This window comes from Camarhynchus parvulus, chromosome 12 (genome assembly GCF_901933205.1).
Source record: "Camarhynchus parvulus chromosome 12, STF_HiC, whole genome shotgun sequence".
In the NCBI taxonomy this organism is placed as follows: Eukaryota; Metazoa; Chordata; class Aves; order Passeriformes; family Thraupidae; genus Camarhynchus; species Camarhynchus parvulus.
In genome coordinates, this window is record NC_044582.1 from 19596588 (window position 1) to 19618417 (window position 21830).

A 21830-nucleotide genomic window follows, 5' to 3' on the forward strand; every position below is an offset into this window, starting at 1 on the left:
TGTGCCAGGGCTGCCCACCCTGCCAGGGAACAATTCCTCTGCAGTGTCCCATCTCCCCGTGCCCTCTCTGAGGCCATTTTCCCCATCCCTGTCCCGTCCCTATCCCTATCCCGTCCCTATCCCTGTCCCTGTCCCTGTCCCTGTCCCCATCCCCATCCCCATCCCCATCCCTGCCCCATCCCCATCCCCATCCCCATCCCCATCCCCATCCCCATCCCCATCCCCATCCCCATCCCATCCCCATCCCCAACCCCATCCCCATCCCCATCCCCAACCCCATCCTTATCCCATCCCCATCCCCCCATCCCCATCCCCATCCCCATCCCCATCCCCATCCCCATCCTTGTCCCCGTCCCCGTCCCCATCCCATCCCCATCCCCATCCCCATCCCCATCCCCATCCTTGTCCCCGTCCCCGTCCCCGCCCCCGTCCCCATCCCCATCCCCATCCCCATCCCTGTCCCCTTTTCCCCATCCCCATCCCCATCCTTGTCCCCGTCCCCGTCCCCGTCCCCGTCCCCATCCCCATCCCCATCCCCATCCCTGTCCCCTTTTCCCCATCCCCATCCCCATCCTTGTCCCCGTCCCCGTCCCGCTGTCCCTGCCGCGGCCACACCCCCCGCGCTCTCCCCCGCTCGCCATTGGCCAGGAAAGTTTCGGGGCGGGCCCGGATTGGCTGAGAGCGGCGCGCGGCCGCCGCGCGCGCCAATGAAAGGCGGCGCTCGGGCAGCGCGAGCGGCGGCGGCGCGGGAGCGGCGGAGCGGCCGGAGGTGAGTGAGGGGGACGGACAGCGGGACAGCGGGACAGCGGGACAGCCGGACAGCGGGACAGCCCGGGATACAGCGGGAATGATCTCGATCCCCGGGACGGGACAGCGGGAACCATCCCAGTCCATGTCCCGGGACAGCCCAGGCACAGCGAGAACCATCCCGATCCCCGTACTGCGACAGCGGGAGTGATCCCCATCCCCGTGCCGAGACAGCGGGACCGATCTCGATCTCCGTGCCGGGACAGCGGGAACCATCCCGATCCCTGTCCCAGGACAGGCCGGGCACAGCGGGAACCATCCCGATCCCTGTCCCGGGACAGCCCGGGAATGATCCCGATCCCTGTCCCGGGACAGCCTGGTCACACCGGGAATGATCCCGATCCCTGTCCCGGGGCACTGGGAATGATCCCGATCCCTGTCCCGGGACAGCCTGGGCACACCGAGAACGATCCCGATCCCTGTCCCGGGGCACTGGGAATGATCCCGATCCCTGTCCCGGGACAGCCTGGGCACACCGAGAACGATCCCGATCCCTGTCCCGGGGCACTGGGAATGATCCCGATCCCTGTCCCGGGGCACCGAGAACGATCCCGATCCCTGTCCCGGGGCACGGCGGTATCGATCCCCGCGCCCGGAGGTGCCCGGCAGGGCGGGTGCGCTCCGGGCACCGCACGGCTCGGGAAGCCCGGCGTTATTCCCCGAATCCCTCATCTCCGGCTTTCCTGCCCTTGCAGTGCGAGCCGGGGCACAGAGCCCACCGCTCTGCCCTCCTCCCTGCCCTTCAGGGCACCCAGAGCGCTCTGTGCCTGCCTGGTGCTCACTCCAGTGCCAGATCACTGCAGCAAAGCGTCTGCTGGCAAAGCAGTTTGTTGTGTGAATGAGCCCGTGTGCGGCACAGCTGTGCTGAGCTGCGCTCTGGGGAAGGGACGGAGGGAGGGAAGGAGTCGCTTGTCCCCGTGTAGACCCTCTGGAGGGTGTCGGCTCCGAGAGATGCCGGCCCTTCCCGCTGCCGTGGCACTGGGCTCCAGGAAGGGATTCTGGCCGCGGGATCAGAGCGTGTGGAATGGCAGCAGCTGCTCCCGTCACCTTCCTCTCTGCACCTTTGTCCCCGCGTGGCTCGGGGGTGAGTTCAGCAGCCCATGTCAGCCTGCCGTGATCCCATCTCCCCGGCAGTGCCCTGGGGCACCCCAGGCCCTGCCCTGGGGGGCTGCTGCCCTCTGCCATGGCGTTTTGGGCAGTGCTGGCCCTGGGGGCCCGCCCTGCCTGTCACGATGGGCAGCCTGGCTGTTGCCGAGCTGTAGCACCTTCTGTCCCGCTGGGTTTGAGCTGAGCCGCTGCTGATCCCAAGGAAAACTGTACCCGGCGTTACTGTGAGCTTTACCCGGCGTTACTGTGAGCTTTACCCGGCGTTACTGTGAGCTTTACCCTGCGTTACTGTGAGCTTTACCCGGCGTTACTGTGAGCTTTACCCGGCGTTACTGTGAGCTGGCTGTTCTGGCAGGCTGGCCGGGCAGAGGCTGGTTTTTGGCAGCAGGAGCTGCTGTCTGGGTGACCCACAGACGCTGGCTGGGCTCCTCAGCATCCCCCTGCCCTGCTCTCCTGACATACACGATGCTTCGAGATGGGACTGGGGCATTCAGGATTCCTCCCTCCCTTGGTGCTGCTCTGTTGGGGACAATCAGTGCTGGCTGACAGGGACAGGCACCCCAATGTGGCCCTGCAGGGTGGCCCTGTCCCAGCAGGAGTGGTCAGGGTTTGGTGGGCCCTGCTGGAGGGCCCTGCTGCTGTGTCACCCCAGACTCAGAGCAATGTCCTCTCCCAGCAGGTCCCTGCTGCGGGCACCTCAGCGTGTCCACGGGTCCTGGCTGCCGTGGGGAGGGTGCCTTCGGGTGCCAGCTGGAGCCCTCGGGAAGCTCCTGCCAGGCACTGCGTGGGGATGGATCCCACAGCAGTGGAAACAGAGCCTTCTCCTCGAGGCTGGTGCTGGGCTGTGGTCAGGCTGGCCCTGCCAGCAGCTCAATCCCTGCCTTGTCTGGACAAGGGGGCTCTGAGCGGGGCCCAGCTCTGCCAGCAGCCCCAGGAGCGCAGGAGCAGGGCTGGGTTTGGACAGCAGGAGGGCTGAGCAAATCCCTGCTGTGGGATAAGCCCTGGTGAGGCTGTTTCTGCACTGGAGCCATCTCCCAGGAGCTTCTCAAGCACCATCTGCAGGAGATGCAGCAGGCAGGGCTCACAGCGCACCCAAAAAAGCCTTGTCAATGCAGATAGCCTCAGGGACTTCCCAAAATGTGCAGCTGGACGCTCAGCTCCCACTGGGGAAGGGCAAAGGACGAGATGTCACCTTTAATGTCATTAAATCAGAGGCAGTGCAGTGAAGGTGCAGCTCTGCTGGGGACCCTCCCTGTGGGCAGGGGATGCCCAGGCTGTGCACAGCTCTGCTGCCTCTCCTCTCACCTGAACACGGCAGGGTGAAAACACACACGCCAGCTAGTCTGTACTTCTGAAGGGATATGAAATGACATAATGAAAACAAGGAAGGAGAACAATGCAGACGCTGTATCAGTGTCTGAATAATCGACGGCCCAACATTAATGGGTGTCTCTGCAGCAGACGGCTGTTTCATTTCCTGAATCCTAAGGCGGGCACTTTTTCTGGGCATGGTGTGGAATACTGTCAAATTTTAATTTAGCTTGGCAGTGTCACACAGCCAGTCTGAGCAAGTCGGGGAAGGCAAGTCTGGAACTCATTAGAGCTTGTCGCGAGGCCCCGAAAATTTGATTTTCAATCACTGTTGGGTTTAATTATTGTTGATGTCTTGCCTAGAGTATTCTGGGATTCTTTCTGAGGAAATTAAAGCAGCATGAGTGGGACAGCATTCTGTTTGGCACGGGGCTTGTTTAGATTAAATTCTGAGAGGAGAGTCAGAGCTCGGAGCAGGGAGAAGGCGATGGCTGGCACGGCGTGAGGGCTGGAGCGGGCCCAGCTGGCCAGGCAGCCTCTGGGCTTGTGTACTGTTCTCACTAAACTCTGTCCCTCTTGTCAGAACAAAATAACCCACGAAGCTAAAAGCACCCGTCTAAGCCAAGGTAAAGTTTACTCAGTTAATACAAATTTTGGTTCTTTAACTTTTTCTTCCTTGGGTTCTTCACATGGGACTGGCAAACATCCGAAGCATCCTGCAGGACACAGAGGAGGGCTGCTGTTGCAGGGCTAAATGGGCTCCAGGGTATGGTCTGGGGCTCTTGGTGCCTCAGGGAGAGGCAGGAGCTCCCTCTTCATCAGCAAACCCTGGATGCTTGAAGAGCCCTGTGCAGGTGTGTGCAGATGTGGGTGGGAGTGCTGCGTGGGACTGGCAGCTTGCACTGGTACAGTCCAAAACCTGGGAGCTTTTCAAAACTGTTCATCCCAGCTGGAAACTCAGCTTTGTCTCTCATGGTTCCATAGCGTGGGTCAGGGTGTGCAGGGTGCCTGGGCTGAGCCTGCGCTGTCCCCACAGCTGGCAGGGGCCTGGCTCTGTGGGAAGGATGCTCAGCTCCCAGATCACAGGGGTTCTGCCCAGAGCCTTCTGTGGGACACATCTGAGAAGCCTCTGTGGTGTCCCAGAGCTCTGTGAGCAGTTTGGGTGGGTGAGGATGAGGATGCTGAGTGAGGGGCCACGGAGGCTGTGCCTGAGCCCCCAAAGGTGCTGCTGCTCCGTTGTATAACCCCTGTCAGGGCTGCAGAAACCAGCCTCATCTTCATCACCAGCCTCATCTCACCGCCTCATCTCAGCTCCAAGTGTGGGGCTGGAGCACCAGACCTTGAATAGTTCCACGCCGGGGGTGGTTTGGCCCTCACAGAGTTCCCCTGCTCATCGTTTCTGGTCTGCAGAAGCTCAGTTTCATTACAGAGCACAGACTGCACAGTCTCTGCAGAGCCACGCCTGGGGCACGAGGAGCTCGCTCCCAGGGCTGGGGACGGCTCACAGTGCCTGTGGGGACAGGTCACACCTGGGGAGGTGGCTGTGGCTGCCCTGACGGCTGGTTTGGCCTCAGGGCACTGATCCCTGCTCCCAGAGCTGTGTCCTTGTGCTGGAGCCCAGGGGAGGAAGCAGATGTGGCTCTTAATGGAGGAACCTGCTCTGGGCAAGTATTTATAGACATGGAATCATAAAGCAGCACAGGGGTTAAAGACCTGATTTTGGGACTTGGACTCAGAGCTAAGCAGAGTCCAATGAAATGCAATTTACAAATTACAGAATCCCTCTGGTCCTGCAGAGAGGCAGTGTCTGGAGTATTTGCTTAGGCTGGGGTTTTTCTCCTTTTTTTAAAGGAGGAAATACTGTATTTCAGCCATCCAGGAAAGGCAGTGCTCAGATGTCCCATCTTGCAGCTACTGTTCCATTCAGAGATGGGGCTCAGAGAAAGGGGAGTATTTCCAGGCAGCTATTTGCAGTTTTTGGAGAGCTGCAGTTTCCCAGTGCTGGTGCCAGCCTGATTCCCCTCTCTTGCACCATCTCACCTACTCCCAGCACCGACCCCGTGGCTTGGTTACATCAGGTGGGCACAGGAAGGTGAATTCTCCCCAAAGCACCCTGATGGTTGCCAGTGTTTGGGGTGGCACAGTCCCCAGCTCCTGCCTTGGGTTCAGGGCATCAGCAGCCACAAGATCCACTTGGACCTGTTCGTGTGCTCCTTGTGCAGACCTGCAAATGTGCTGCTCCAAACCTCCTCGCTCTGTTTTCCAGCCTGTGCTGAGATTTTGAAGCTCGGGGCTGCTGCCGAGAGGCTGCAGTGCAGGAAGGGTGAGGGACAGGGCTGGGGGCCCAGGCATGCCCCTGCCCTCGTGCCACCTTCAGGTCCCTCCTGTTTCCTCCACCAAAGGTCCTTCTCCCACTGCTGAGAGGATATTTAGTCCTAAATCAGTTGTTATGTGGAGATTGATGGAAGCAGCTGTGCCCATCAGTGTCCTGAGGGCTCCCCATTCCCAGTGGCATCCAGAACCTTCTCCTCGTGTGGGAGATGGGGAGGACCCAGCTGGTCCTGGGCAGGTGACTGGAGATCACCCTGAGAGCCTTACCTGAGTGCTCTGGAACTCAGCACATCTGCTGTTTAACTAGCTGTGGGGGGTTCTTCCCATTCCAGACACTTCCTCACATCTTGGTTTGGCTTTATAATTAAGTCCAAGTATCTGAAGCACTGTCTGGCTTTGTGAAAAAATCTGATTTTTCAGCATTTGCCCTTCTCTTATCATTAATTCACACATTGTTAGTGAAGAAAGGAATGCTGCCAGCTATGTGCTCTTGGAAGAGGGAGCTATTTGCAGAGGCCCTGGTTGTTGGAGCTCTGTCATCCTGTGGGCTGGGATCTGGCAGCTCCATTGAAATCGTTTCCTTCATTATCAGTGCCTTTACCTGCTCTTTATGTTGCTAAAATAAAAGGCAGCAAACTTCTTACTCTGCAAAGTTTAATACAATAAGTGCTTCCAGTATTCCAGATGATATCAACCCATTCACTGATGCCTGAAATGAATCCAATAGAGAGAATTTGGGATGAAAGACAGCCTTTTGTAAGGGAATTTCTTTCCTGTGAGTGTGATAATTGGGATAACGCTTGCTCGGAATCTGGCAGGGAAACAAATTGCTTGCAGGTCATGATTACAATGGATGTTTTCTATGAAAATGAGAAGAAAATAAATCAAAACATCCCTTTGCTGTTCTCTGAACAGCAGTGGTGAATGTGTTCGTTGGTTAATGCACTTGTGAGGGCAGCTGCTTGCCTTGCTCAGACTAAGTCCCCTTGCAGTTGCTGTCAAGGAGCCTCTCCTGAAATCCAGACCAGCCCCGAGTGTCCCACCTGAGCTGCCTGTGCAGGAGCTACAGGGACGTTTGGGCTGTTCTGTGCCAGGACTGGGAGCTGCTTCCTGAGCTGCACCTCACCAGACGCTGGGTGCAGTCACAGAGGATGTTGAGCTTTAAGGTCCCTTGCAACCCAAACCCTCCTGTTTGCTGGTCATCAGCAGAAAGGGAGGAGTTCAGCCAAATGGCCAACATGTGAACTGCAGCATGCAGCATTCCCCTTGGGTGTGAACCCTTGCACCCTCCAGTTACTGGAAATCCATCAGGAAGTTTGAGCTGGCCCCAAATCCATCAGGAAGTTTGAGCTGGCCCCAAGTCTTTAAGGAAGTTTGAGCTAGCCCACTGTTATTATGCAAGCTTAGCTCTATTATAGTCAAATCATGACAACAAATGATCTGCTATCCATCCTATCCCTCAGCAATTGTGCTGAGCAGACTGGTCCCACCCATGTGAATACTGTGTGGCTTTTCCCCATTCCTTTGTTCATGGGTCTAGTTCAGACTTAGCTGTAAATCTTCAAAACTCACTGCAGCTGGAGGAACCCCCCAAAGGGTTCTGGAGGTCTCTCAGCCTCCCTGGGGCTCTCTCCTGCCACGGCTGGGATCGAGGGCAGGGTGTCTGATGCTGCAGGGAAGGTTTGGATGGAGCCTGCCGTGGCCACTGGGGAGCACTGGCTGTGGGGAGAGGTGAAACGAGGACCTCAGCTCTGAAGGGCTGTTGTGAACTCGGAGTAACTTTTTGGAAACCAGCTTTTCCTCTTCCCTCCCTAAAAAGGAGGGGAAAACATACTTGAGGTGGTTACGTGTCTCCAGCACCATTTCGGTCTCCAAATAGGGTGTTGTGCAATAAATGCTTTTGGGATCCAGAAGCCTCTGTGGAAGCAGCAGGGCCCCCTTTGCCAGCCCCTCCTGGGCCTGTGGCTGTGGCACTGTGTCCCCAAAGCCCTTTTGGGGGCTGGAGAGCCGTGGGTGACTCGGGCAGCAGTGCCAGGAGGGGTGACTGCCATGGGACACCCTTCACCCTGCCGTGGATCTGCCCTGGTGTCCCTCGTGCTCTGCTGGCACCGAGCACAGTGCTCAGAGAGAGCCGAGTCCTGCCTGTCCCCTGCTGCCCCGGGGGTGTGCTGGGTCCTCCATGGTCCTGGACTAAGCACCACGCTGGCCAAGCTTGCTGAAACGCTGAATGTGATGTCAGGCCCGAGTTGTACAGGTTCTGCTGCCCCTGGGGACAGTCCCTGGCAGCAAACCCAGCTGTCAAACTGGTTTCAGCAGAGCCTTTGGCAAAGGGTCCTTGGCCAAGGTGTGCTGGGCTGGCCAGAAGGTGACAGAACCAAGACCCCTGTGGGGTCTCAGCTGAGCAGCAAACAGAGCAGGCTGTGCAGCTGGAGCCTGACCTGCTCAGAGGTCCTGGCCAGGGCTCCATCTCACCAGACCTGCCAGGGAAGCTCAGTGCTCCTTTCCAGAGGAGTCCTCAAGCTCTGGAGCAAGCTGGAGCTGTGTTTGGGTTCTTTCCATGTCACTTGTCACTCCAAGCTCTCCATTTTCCAGCTGCTCAGCGACCCATGGCCATGCCTTTGGCTGGTGTAGCAGCAAGCCATGGCATTACTGGTGTGCTCCTGACACTGCTCAGCAATGTTTTTGTGGGTAGAGCAGCCTCGATTTCCTATCATTTCACTACCCAAGAATTTCCTCTGCCCTGACTTGCTTTCTGTCTTCTAGCAGCAAGAATGCTGTGAGGCACAGAAAGCCAAAACAGAAATCTTGCAAGGAGCGTCTATCTAGTCCTGGTGAGCAGGGTTTGCTTTTCTTCAACCAGTTTGTTGACACAGGCCTGGTTTTGGGGTTTTGGTGTTTTTTTAAAGCATTACAAATGTCTCCAAACCCTTCTTGTTAAGGTGATGCCAAAGTTCAGCTGCACTTCTCGGATGGGCTTGGGCATAGGTGGAGCCTGGGACAGTCAGAGCATTTGTTTCACATTATCTCACCGGCTTTGGGGTTTTTGCAGCGTCTTGCATAATTTTTGCAAAGAAATCTCCTTTTATGCCGATGTGAGGAGCTGCAGCAGGGCGTGAGGAGCAGCTCAGTGCCTGGGCAGGACGTGCAGTGACCGGGCACTGGCGCCTGTTGTGTCTGGCCCTGCACAGGACAGGAGTGAGAGTGGCTCAGCTCTCCCTCTGCCTCTGGAGGAGAGAGGAGCAGCACTGTCCTCCAGGCAGAGCCCGCCTGGCCCTTCAGAGCCTCGAGAACTGCTGGCCCCAGGGTCTGAGCTTGCTGGGCACCCCTGGGGCTGTGAGTTCCTGCCCTGGCACTGCCTGGGCTCCCAGTGCCAGCTTGTCCGGGGAGCTGCCTGTGCTGCTGACCACACTTCTCCCTGTGCCTGTCCCCTTGAGTGAATGAGCCTTTCCCAAAGGAGTTTATTTAATCCAGATGTTTGTATTTTAGATAAACCACCACTTGCAGCCCCTTGCTGATGCTCAGCTCCTGTTTGACTCGCTGAGATCTGAGCCAGCTAAACCCCAGCAGTTCGTGGTACCTGGCACATGGCTCCAGAACTGGCAGGGCTGGGAGTGCTCTGTGGGAATCCTCAGTGTGTGTCTGTCCTGGGCAGCTGGCACAGGAAGAAGAGCTGCAGCATTATTACTGGGTTTGCCCCTGAGCAGGATTCAGAGGCTGGGTCAGCCCAAGGGCCCCGTGGGTCCCTGCTGGGGAGCAGCACCTGCTCTTTGCCTCAGTCCTTTCACTGCTCTTGGTCCCTCCCTTTGAAAATAGGTTTTGGCAAGGCCAGCCTCTTGCGAGGTGCCAAAGGGTGATTTAAATAGGGCATGATGTTGCACTGCAGGACTGTGGCAGGGACTGCAGCCATGGGCAGGTACCAGCGCTGGGCGCCTCCACAGCCTCACCCTGCTCTGCCAGGGCTGAGCCCGGAGCCTCTCCTGGGCCAGCTGGAGGAGGATCCCCGTGGGTCTCTCCCAGGCAGATGTCCTGTGGGTCAGACAGGCTCTCAGTGTGTGTGCACAACTGAAGAGTCAGGTCCTAGAACAAGCTCCTGCCTCGAGAGAGGTTAAAGACCTTTCATAAAACCTGATCAATGGCCCCAGAAAGGCTGGGAGTTGTGGGACCTGCGTGTGCCACAGGCCCTGATGGGAAATGCAATCTGTGGTGGCCACAGTGGGCAGAGCCTGCCCAGCCCTGACACCTGGCTGTGCCTCCTGGGGCTGGAGGTGCTGGGGTGTGCTGGGCTCTGATCCCTGACTGCAGGGGCTCAGAGTGCTGAGCTGGGCTGGCGCTCCCCGGGCGCTGCCACTGCTCCTGCTGGGCCTGGCACTGTCCCTGTTTCCCCTCAGCTCATTTTTCCAGGGAACAAGCATGTCTTTCAGGCAGGAGCCTGACAGCTCCTGTGTAAACATCCAGGCTGAGATAAATTCAGCATCTGCTGGTGTCACCTTGCCCTGGTGCCTCCTGCAGCACTTTGTTTTTGTCTCCTGCTGTACCCTGCTGCGTTCCTCATGCTCAAAAAGCCATGTTTGAGAAATCCATGGGGCAGGCAGGAAATAGGTTTGTTTTCCAATGTTACGGGCTCCTGGTGTGGGTTTTTGCTCATCTTTGTCCTGTTGGGAGGTTGTTAGGATGTCTCTGCAGCAGTGAACACCCAAGGATGGGTGACTTTTGTCTGTTTTCAGTGAGCAGCAAAAAGTGCAGCACAGCCACAGCCCCCCTGTCGCTCCAGCACCCCCTCTCCTCCCCAGAGCATTTCCCCACTGTATTTCCTGTTCACTTTGGAAACCACCCCTCAAGTCCAGTGCCAGAGGCATGGAAACCTACCACATTCCCAAAGTACACTTGGAGAAAGGCCAAGGAGGTCCAAGGTGCAGCAAAGCAAGTTCAGCATCAGGTTATGGCAGTGCACCTCCATGTGTCCTGCCTGACCTTCTGCCTTGCACAGATCCACGTGCAGTACATGAACTCTGTAAACTGGATCAGAATGGCACCTGAGCTCTCTGTGGATGGGCTGAAGGTGGCTGTCCAGTGTGTGGGTGTTTGATGTGCCAGCCCCTCCATCTTCCCTCACTTGGAAGGGAAACCCTTCAGCCAACATCCTTAGATGAACGCAGCAGGGTTGTGTGGACACGGTCAGGTGCTGTTGGGGGCTCTGAGGTTTCACAGCCACAAGGGATGGCTGAGGGGATCGCTGGCTGCAGGGCAGTGTGCGCTGTCAGTGCTGTCCCGGGGAGCCCTGGGGACGGAGCCCTGCCAGCTGTGTGCTGCTCCAGCTGTGTGCTGCTCCAGCTGTGTGCTGCTGTTTTGCAGATGTCGGGGAGCCAGCCGCAGGTGGGAAGAGGCGCGCCCTGCCTGCGCTGCCGAGGGCTGTGCACGGGCTTCGAGCCACACTCCTGGAGGTAACGTGGGTCCTGCCTCATCCTGCCTGGAATGGGCTGCTGCTGACACAACACCTCGTTAGTGATGCTTCATTCCCAGTTTTTCCTCTTAAAACCACAAATTCGGGTAAATAGCCCCTGATAGCAGCAGCTGGTGGGAGCACACCAGGACAGTGCCCAGCTCAGGGCAGGGGCTGCTCCCTGCCCCAGCAGCACAACAAAGGGGCTGTGAAATGGAACGCAGACATCCAGATGTCACTAACTAAAAGAGAATTATCGCCCTCTGAGCTGCCTCACAAACACTGGGCTCCTCTGTGCTCCTGGGAGCTCCCCAGGGCTCTGGGCCCGTGGTGGTGGGGCAGGGAGGCTGTGGTCCAGCTGTGCTGCTGCAGCTGGAATGCCTTGGATGCCTTTAGCTCCCATTTGTGATACCTCAGCTGTGTGAAATCCGAACTTTGAAGCACTCATTTGGTGGAAGCACAACCATTCTTTTTTTTATTGACTCCATTAAAGGCTGGTAGGACTCATCCTTACTCCAAGATCCTGCTGAAATCCTCAGGGTTGTGTCAGAGTTACTTTGCCCCTTTTTCTATTAGTGTTTGATGGCAGTGCTGGCCACCAGAGTGTCCTTAGACACTTGTCTGTGTGGTTTATACCTATTATCCTTCAAATTACAGTCAATTAAGCATCAGTTCCTTCCAGCAGTCACTTTTTTAATGGCATGTAAAGATTCATAATAGGCAAGGCTGGTGCTGGTCTGTTGGAATCTGGTGGGGAGACTAATCTCCAATCTCGTGATGCTTGAAGGCGTTTCCAGAGTTCAGGAGGAGCAGCAGCTCATGGGTGGGAGGCAGCAGATTTTGTAGTGTCAGGAAAAGGGGGAATGGCTTCCCACTGCCAGAGGGCAGGGATGGATGGGATATTGGGAATTAGGAATTGTTCCCTGGGAGGGTGGGCAGGGGCTGGGATGGAATTCACAGAGCAGCTGGGGCTGCCCCTGGATCCCTGGCAGTGCCCAGGCCAGGCTGGACACTGGGGCTTGGAGCACCTGGGACAGTGGGAGGTGTCCCTGCCATGGCAGGAATGGCACTGGGTGGGATTTAGGGTCCTCCCAACTCAACCCAACCCAACCCAGGCCATTCCCTCCTGAGCCTTTTGTCCGTGCCCCGAGCCCAGGCTGTGTGTGCCCCTGGGCAGAGGCTGGCAGCCATGGCCCAGCTCACCCCCTGGATGCTCTCTCCGGCTTTCCCAGGAAGATGTGCAAGTCGTGCAAGTGCAGCCAGGAGGAGCACGGGCTGAGCTCGGAGCTGGACGATGACCGCAAGATCGGGCGGCTGCTCTCGGGCTCCCGGCACGCCTCGCTCACCGCGCGCCTCAAGGGCGGCGACGGCGCCCGCGTCTACAAGAGGAACCGCATGATCGTCACCAACCCCAACATCTCGGGCAAGGACCCCACCTTCGACACCATCACCTACGAGTGGGCTCCCCCCGGGCTCACCCAGAAGCTGGTAAGGGCACCCGGGGGGCTGGGAGCAGAGCTCTGCCCTGGCATGGAGTTACCAGGGAGAAACAGGAACCCGAGGTGTGCCCCGGGAGCACAGGGGTGCAGAGCACTCGTGGTTGGAACACTGTCAATAAGCAGAGTAGGTAGCAGAGGGGGATGGAATGCCTTTGGGTTTTATGGGTTTGTTTACATTTCTAGGAGAAGTCTTAATGGATTTTACAGCTAGAAAGCTCTTAGTCATTTGGTAAAGCCCATCTGCAGTAAAAGCATGGCTGAGGAGAGATCCCATCCCTGCTGCCCTGGGCAGCCCATGCCTGCTCCAAAGGCCCAGCCTGGATGTAAGAACAGCTCCTCCAGGCCTTCTGGGGGTGCCTGGGCTGGGCAAGCAGAGCAGCAGGAATGGGGCTGGTGGGCAGCTGGGTGGTTGTGCCTCAGGGCTCCTCTCCTGCTCTCAGAGAGCATCCCTGTGCTGCTGGAGGAGTCCTTGCCTGGAGAGTGGGCTCAGAGGCCCCATTCCCAAGGTCCCTCACAGTCCCTTTGATGAAGAACAGCAGCCCACCCCTGTTCCAGCAGCCTTGAGGAGCCTCCTGTCCCCAGAAGCAGGAGTGGGAGGGCTCCCCATGCCCAGGGTGTGAGCCTGGCAAGAACTGAGCTCAGTCCCTGAGAGCTCCTGCCTGCAGCTCCTGTCTGCATGGGCAGCAGCTCTGCCCACTGCTGCTGCTGGCAGAACCACTCTCATCTCAGCTCTGGAGCTGGGGATTTCTTCCTTACAGTTTAAGCATATTCTGGTCTGTTATAAATAAAAACAGTGTTATAAAGAGAGCTCAGGGTAAAAAGGTGAGATAGGGAGTGTGGTCCCCTTCCGAGGGCTGGGTCCAAAACCGAGCCCCCAGCCCAGCTCCACCTTCCTGCCATGCCTGGTTTCCATCTGGACCGGCTGTGTGGGAAGGGGTGGAAGTGGTTTTCAGCATGGGGAGGTGTGAGCCAGCAGAGCATTTCTTGTGGGAAGGCCTTTAGCTGGCTATTCCCTGTGCTGTGGTGTAAAACCTTCTGTGTGCCACCATCAGGAGTGGGCACTGAAGAGCTTCTGCTCCTCAAATGAAACAAATAGCTGCAAGCTGTTGATACCAATCAACAAAAAAAGCTGCTGAAAATGCAACCAGAGACCTTTTTAAAGAAGGATTTGTGATACAGGTGTGAAACTGCAGCCGCAGCCCCTACAGCCAGAGTGGTTAATTCAGCTTAAAGCCAATTGTCCTGAGGGCTTGGACAGGCTGGGTTGGGGCTGAGCTGTGTGCTGGGGATGCTTTATCAAGGCCCTTCCCTTCCCTTCCCTTCCCTTCCCTTCCCTTCCCTTCCCTTCCCTTCCCTTCCCTTCCCTTCCCTTCCCTTCCCTTCCCTTCCCTTCTGCCCCAGCCCAGTCCCATCCTCCTGATGAGGGAAGTTCAAAAACTTTATGAAAGTTTTTGATCTCTTTATAGTGCCTGGACAGGCTGGAATATATCTTGGTTCAAGTAAACAAGAAGCAGGAGCTTTGGAGACAACCTTGATAAATTCTGGCTTGCAGACCAGCTTGACAAGCTTTGGGGAGAAGTGTTGGATGTCAGCCACTCTCGGGATGGTTTCAAAGGGACTTGGGCCAAAAAGCTGTTAGTGCACAACTGCCTGGCTCCAGGGACTTCCTCCTGAAGGCAGGCTGCAAACCTGGGATGCCTTTTAACCTTGTTTTGCTGGAGTGGATGGTCAATAATAGGAGGAAGTTCAGAGCATTCTTGTTGAGCCGTGCCTGCAGAAATCATGAAGCAGATACTTAGGTCCTTGGAGACAGTGAAAAGAACAGATCATAAAATAGCCCCAAGATCCAGTGGTGAGCAGTGAAAACTAAAATGCTCTTCCTCCAAATTACCTGCACTCAGGCAGCATAGTGAAGCATTGGCCATAACAATAAGTGATAGCAGCAGATGTAGCAACTTATTCTTCACAGCAGTTTTTGGTGTCAGGTTGGATTTTTTGGATTTTTTTTCCCCCTAATCTTTTCTCTGGACACATTTTTATTGACATCTGCAATTATAACTTCAAGCATTCCCTTGGTCAGGGAGTGAAATCTCACTGCCTGTCTGGGCAGATACTGAAACCTGCCCCTGAGCAGGCTTTAAGTAAGCCTTTAAAAAAGCCTTGAGGCTTTGCTCTCCTCAGTCTCAGCACAGACATTTTGTTGGGAATGGAGATCCTGGAGGTGGGGCAGCCCAGGAGGCTCCAGGTGCCCGTGCTAGCCCCTTGCTCTGGTGGAAATGTTCATTAGTCTTGGCACATCAGTGGATTGAGGTTTCTCCCCACGTTGCTACTCTGCTGGAGCTCTGCTGTCCTGGTGGTCCTGCTCTCACAGCATCGGTTCAGTTTTGTTTCCTATCCACTTGTGGGGCAGTGCCTGGGAGGAGCAGTCAGGGAATCCTTGTCTCCTTCTCCTCATTCCTCTTAGGATTCCTCACGTCTGTGAAAGCCATTTGTGCACCAGGTCACTGCCCAGCATCCCACAGCTCTCCCCAGACTCCACCTTCTCCCACAGGGCAACAACCTTCCCAGGAAACTGGACATCAGCCCTGCCTTTGCCCAGGGGTACAATGCACCAAGTGCTGATATCCCAGTGATGTCTGATATCCCAGTGTGCAGTGATTTAACTTGCACCCCAAGAGTGGGGAAGAAGCCCTGCTTCCATGGAATCATTATCTGCTGCTGTTCCAAGTTTCCTGCCAGGAATTCTGCCTGCAGCAGTGCCCTCTGCCTCAGAGGAGCCAGGGTGGAAGGCACTTGGAAGTTTTTCCTGATGTGCTGAAGAGTTCAGTGCTGGGCAAGCATTTCTGTGTGGAAAAGCCCAGCCTGAACCAGCCTGTGTGCCACAAACAGTTAAATCTCTTTGCTAACTTTTTTAAGCTAGAGTTCTCGAGTGCTGACCCAGTAAGAATCAAATCTAATGCAGCTGGATGCTGGTCTAGCAGGGAATGGCAGGGAGCCAACTGGCTGCCCTGTCCCTCTTCACACGACAATAGGAAAATGCCGGAGTGGGAAACTCCCTTCCCTTGCTCAGGCCAGGAGCAGTTAACTGTGCAGCCCCCGAGGCCCACAGGCACTAACCCAGCCTCAGACTGAGTCAGAGCCTTCATTTTGGGCACTTTCTGGGCATTTCCTTTCTGTGTCACAGGGCACCCGTGGCCACACACCTTCCCTCTGCTGTGAAACCAGCAGTCAGGTGGAACTGGTCCGTGTCACACACTCAACTGCTAGCTGCATTCTTCCTGTGTTATGAGGATTTCATTAGTTGATACAGGATGGTCTTTCACTGTGAGCTGCTGTGCACACAGCCCTGTGGGCTCTGGGGTGCTCAGCGTGGCCTGGGACTCACTCTCTGCAGCTCTCCCTGTCCCAGCACACGGCAATAGAGAGCTGCTCATGGGTTTTGATATTTATGGGTTTTTAGTCTTTCCAGCAGCTGTGTTATCAAATTTCATGGAAGAGTGTCACGGTAGTGCCAGCAAGGGAGGGTGTGCTGGGGTTTTTGTGCAAAGCAGGTTTGTCTGTGCTGCTTTGCTTTCCTGGGCAAACTGGGGTTTGTATTTAAACAAACAAACAAACAAAAAGTAATCTAAAACACCATAAAAACACCCAGTCTGTTTTCTGAGGATGAAAGGATTTATGACAGCCTGCTACCCCTGGCATCTAAGCCAGTCCAGCCTTTTATTCCTGCACGGTGGGTGCAAACCCTTCAGAGGGAGAAGGGAAGGTTCGGGTGCATTGTCTGCTGCTGCTCCACGGCACAAGTGGAGCATGTCCCTGGCAGGCTGTGCCCCCTGCTGCAGCAGCTCGTGTGTGTCCCGTGCAGCACATGCAGTACACGGCCCGTGTGTCCCATGCAGTGCTGTGTGTCCCATGCAGTACACATGCCCCTGTGTCCCCTGCAGGCCATGCAGTACATGGAGCTGGTGCCCAAGGAGCTGCAGCCCGTGGCGGGCACGGAGGGCGCCTGGCAGCGGCGGCGGCGGCTGGCGCGGCAGCTCCCGCTGCACGACCAGGACCCGGCGCAGTGCCGCGGCCTCGCCGAGGGCGAGCAGCAGCTCATGCACGACTTCGTGACGAGGTACAAGGCCGAGGCCCTGGGCGTTGGGGAGGTGGCGCTGCCGGGCCAGGGCGGCGGCGGGAAGGAGGAGGAGAAGCCCCAGGAGAAGAGCATCGACCCCAGCACAGCCCCCGAGTCACCCAACGGGGCCCTGGAGGGCACGGCCGGGCACTACGTAGAGTGAGGGCTGGGATGATGGGATAATGGGATGGGATGGGATGGGATGGGATGGGATGGGATGGGATGGGATGGGAACTCTGGGGCTGCTCCAGGTTCAGGGAGCCACTGGGAATAGATTTGGTCTCAGCTCCAGGGGCAAAAACTCACAGTAGGCAGGGTGATGTGTGCCTTGTCCCCGTCCTGCTCCCAGGGCATTCTCCATGCCTGCTGCAGGCTCGGTCACATCACAGTGCTTTGGAGCAGCACTGTGAGAGCCTGGAGGGCTCCTCTGCTCCAGCCAGCCCTGCTGAGCACAGGGGTCCATCTGGCAGGGCTGATGAGGGGCATTCTCCTCTTCTTCATCTCCCTTTCTCTGCAGCAAAGGCCTTGCTGGGCCACCAAGGTCAGGGAAATCTCACTGTGGGAGCTGGTTTGAGCTCTGGGTTCTTGGCAGCTCTGAAAGGTTGGGCATGACACGTTCCTGGATGATATGGGCAGTGTTTCAGTTGAAAGCTGAACTTGATGATCTTGGAGGTCTTTTCCAACCTTCACCATTCTGTGATGCAAGCCAGTATTTCCAAGTAGGCTTCTTACCCAGAAACACCTCAGATGACAGGAGGTGACGGCTCTGGCCAGTTAGCAGAGCTGTGAACAGGCAAATAGTGTTCCCAGGGCTGTAATCACTCTGGGGAAATGGAAACAGCTGCCCTGGGTCCCTGGGCATACAAATACATTTCCTCAGAGAAATGGCTGAGATTTCTCAACACCCTTTTAGATTTATATTCCCCCAGTGCTCTCTGGAGTGCTGCTGAGCAGATGCTTATCATAAAATATGGTGAGTGGAAATACCTTGTCCTGGTCCTTGTGAGGGTGACTTGCAGCAGAGGATTTAAAGCTGAAAAAGCAAATGGTGTCCAAGTGGTTTTAAGAGGAGATTCTTTCCTGCCATTCCTGCACTGAGGTTGTACATGAAAGAGCAGTTTTCATTTTCAGTCCATATTGGGTAATGTCTCCCCTCTGCCATGGTCTCTTAACGTACTGCTGACTTTGAATCCAGTGGCACGGTAAGGATTTTCACTATTGCAACAAAACACTGAATTTTAAGATAAAAAATAGCCAAAAAAGGAAGGTTTCCTTTAAACATATCAATAAGTCATCCTAGCAATGAAGGTTTACTTAAACTGCGAGTTTGTCCTTTCGAATAAATAAATACATAACTGTGATGTTATTCTCCTTAGTTTGAAGCATCATTTCTCTCAAGGCACCAGCTGAAAAATGGAGCAGCTTTCAGAGCAGTGGCAGATCCTCTGGGACAGCCACGCTGTGCAGCCCAGGGCACAGCAGAGCCGGGGAGGACTGGGGACACTGACCCATCTGCCTCCACATCCCTGCTGCAAGTCTGTCCCACGGGATGGGTGCTCTCACAGAGCACAGAATCCTGACCCCCAGAACTGGGAACTCCTCTGGTGTTACAGGATTTGATTCCTGCCCTGGAATCAAATCAAATCCCGAGGCAATTGATCCAAATTAATCGTTGTTCCCAAAAGCCTGAGGCCAGCAATGCAGGGAGTGCTCAGAGTGCTGGTGGTGTCGAGCTGGCACTGCAGAGCATGAGCTGGCCATGAGCAGGATGGGAAAGCCTAAGAGAACAGGACACCTTTTTGGCCAACACCTTGGAAACTCAGCTAGTGAAGCGTTCACTCCTCTGCCTGCATGATGGAGGTGTAGGAGCACCAGGCTGTAATCCCACCTCAGATTTGAAGGATCACCTCTTTGTAGTGTGTAAATAGCAGGATGTGGAGGTTATACAATGCTTGGGAAAAGCCCTGTGAATAGATTTTCCCTGTGAACAATTTCCATAGAGAGAAACAGCAAAATAAGTTGTTTTTTTAACAGTTCTTGCTGGCAAGAAACTTGAGCTCAGGGTGGGAAGCTGCAGTGTTTGTTCTTGCTTTAGATCCTGCAAGAGAAGCAGGGCTGGGCTGCTGGGGCTGTGGCCTCTTGGGGCTGGCAGAGCAGAGGCAGCTGCGGGGTCTGGCTCTGGGGCTGACCCCACTCTGGTGCCTCAGGGAGGTGTTGGGGGCATAGGGAAAAGGCCTGGGTCCGGTGTGATGGGTGTGATGGGTGCAGAGCCCTCGGTGTGATTGATGGGTGCAGGAAGGTCAGTGACCCACCAGGCAGAACCCAACCCAAACCCTTCTGTGGCTCTATTATTATACCTGTTAGAAGCTGTTGGCTTCAATTGGGGTGTTGGAAGTTGTCATCTGACCACAGGGCCATTGCCAGTCCCTGCCCCTGTGCCACCTGGAGGGGACACTGCTGTGCCAAGGCTCTGATGGGGCACAGCAGTGTAACCCCAGCCCGTGTGACACAGGCTGCTCCCAGCTTCAGTGGGAGTTGGAACAACATCCTGCCAGCCTCTGAGTGGAGCTTTAAGGCTGGCTCTTCACTAATCACAGGATTGCTCTGCAGGCACAGATAAAGAGCAGACCTACTTGGTCTGGTGTGTAATGTGCATGGATGCCATTAATCTTGAGATTAATCACATCTAATTCTGGCTCTTTGGTCTGTTAGAAATAGAAAACACTTGCTGCAATCTGTGGAGTGACAGCTGAGATAGGCACAGGCAGACAACAGTGAGAAAAGACCGAAGTTCCTGATCTCTTTTCAAATTTACATCTTTAATGTGCTGCACTATAGGAATTCTTAACTTCTTCTTGGAGAACCTTTGTATTTTGGTGGAGGTTTTGGGTTGGGAGGTCCCAAAGGCCCCTCAGAATGAGCTCCCCAGCACGGTGGGTGTCCCCTGCCCACGCTGACCGCCGTCCCTCCGTGCAGCGCTGCGAGTCGTGCCAGCAGCCGGTGCCCGGCGACTGCCCCGTGGTGTACGCCGAGCGCGCCGGCTACTCCCGCCTGTGGCACCCCGCCTGCTTCGTGTGCTGCCGCTGCACCGAGCCCCTCGTCGACCTCATCTACTTCTGGAAGAGCGGGGCCGCCTGGTGTGGGCGCCACTACTGCGAGAGCCTCCGGCCCCGCTGCGCCGGCTGCGACGAGGTACGGACCTGGCATCGAGCCCTGGGCCAGGGGGGAGTGACCTGAGCAACTGGGATCAATCCCTGTGCCAGGGTACAGAGTGACCTGAGCCCATGGGATCCCTGTGACAGGGGGAGTGACCTGAGCCCATGGGATACCCTGTACCAGGGTGGGGAGTGACCTGAGCCCATGGGATACCCTGTGCCAGGGTGGGGAGTGACCTGAGCCCATGGGATACCCTGTGCCAGGGTGGGGAGTGACCTGAGTCCATGGGATCCCTGTGACAGGGTGGGGAGTGACCTGAGCCCATGGGATCCCTGTGACAGGGGGAGTGACCTGAGCCCATGGGTTCCCCTGTACCAGGGTGGGGAGTGACCTGAGCCCATGGGATACCCTGTGCCAGGGTACGGAGTGACCTGAGTCCATGGGATCCCTGTGACAGGGTGGGGAGTGACCTGAGTCCATGGGATCCCTGTGACAGGGTGGGGAGTGACCTGAGCCCATGGGATACCCTGTACCAGGGTGGGGAGTGACCTGAGCCCATGGGATACCCTGTACCAGGGTGGGGAGTGACCTGAGCCCATGGGATACCCTGTGCCAGGGTACGGAGTGACCTGAGTCCATGGGATCCCTGTGACAGGGTGGGGAGTGACCTGAGTCCATGGGATCCCTGTGACAGGGTGGGGAGTGACCTGAGCCCATGGGATACCCTGTACCAGGGTGGGGGAGTGACCTGAGCCCATGGGATACCCTGTACCAGGGTGGGGAGTGACCTGAGCCCATGGGATACCCTGTGCCAGGGTACAGAGTGACCTGAGTCCATGGGATACCCTGTGCCAGGGTACAGAGTGACCTGAGTCCATGGGATCCCTGTGACAGGGTGGGGAGTGACCTGAGCCCATGGGATACCCTGTGCCAGGGTACAGAGTGACCTGAGTCCATGGGATCCCTGTGACAGGGTGGGGAGTGACCTGAGCCCATGGGATCCCTGTGACAGGGGGGAGTGACCTGAGCCCATGGGATCCCTGTGACAGGGGGAGTGACCTGAGCCCATGGGATACCCTGTGCCAGGGTGGGGAGTGACCTGAGCCCATGGGATCCCTGTGCCAGGGTGGGGACCAGCTGCAGACCCTCTGATCCCCCCTGTGCTGGGTGGGAGCCACCAGTGGCCCTCTGCTCCTGGCAGTGCCAGGCTCAGTCAGGGCTTCTGAGCAGCCTGGGCCAGTGGAAGGTGTCCCTGCCCCGGGCAGGGGGATGGGACAAGGTGACTGTTACAGGTCCCTTCCAGGCCAATCCATCCTGGGATTTTTCTGTGTACCCATTCCTCAGCTCCACGGCTGATGGGCTTGGTGGGAGGTGTGGGGTGGTTCTCCCTGCTCCTGCCATGCTCCAGCTTGGTGGGGTGGTGGAAATGAGCAGTTGTCTGTCTGTCTGTCTGTCCTGTAGATCATCTTCTCCGAGGACTACCAGCAGGTGGAAGGGCTGGCCTGGCATCACCAGCACTTTGCCTGCCTGGAGTGTGAGACGCTGCTGACGGGCAAACCCTTCACGCTGGCCAACGCCAGCCTGCTGTGCAGCACCTGCAGCCAGAGCAGGGTCTGAGCAGGGCCAGCGGGGCTCCCACCCGGACTGGGGCATTGGGAAACACAGCACAAGGGGAAGGTTACCAAATTTAAGAGTCTGACTATTCACTTGCAAGCAACTCCGTGTGCCCTGGCATCCAGCACCGCGTGAGGAAAGTGTTTCCTTGGGGCCCTCTTGGATCTGCCAGGGAGCCCTTGTGCCCACGTGTACCTGCCAGGAGGAGCTGCAGAGGAAAGCAAAGGAGGGGCTGGGCTCTGCTGGCTTTTGTCAAGTCTGTCCAACCTTCTTATGACTAAGATCTTGCAATAGTCTTTTGGAAATAACACATCTCAACAGTAATTTCTGGCATACTAAACCTACAGTTGTGGTCAAAAACAAGGGGTGTTGTGGTTTTTAAATCCTTACTGGAATTAGGCTCACAGGCTGCTGCCACTGTGCCAAGGCAGTGGGTTTGAGGAATGTG

The 21830-nt window shown here is 56.4% G+C and overlaps 1 protein-coding gene across 1 annotated transcript; it reads left to right on the top strand.

Moving 5' to 3' along the window:
* The first annotated feature begins 721 nt into the window (after nt 1–721).
* On the top strand, nt 722–21781 carry LMCD1 (LIM and cysteine rich domains 1). Its single transcript, XM_030956752.1, has 6 exons — nt 722–769; nt 10909–10997; nt 12229–12484; nt 16437–16766; nt 19589–19804; nt 21230–21781. The coding sequence occupies exons 2-6, from the start codon at nt 10909–10911 to the stop codon at nt 21383–21385; spliced, it is 1047 nt and encodes a 348-aa protein (XP_030812612.1). The 5' UTR covers nt 722–769; the 3' UTR covers nt 21386–21781.
* Nucleotides 21782–21830: the final 49 nt, after the last annotated feature.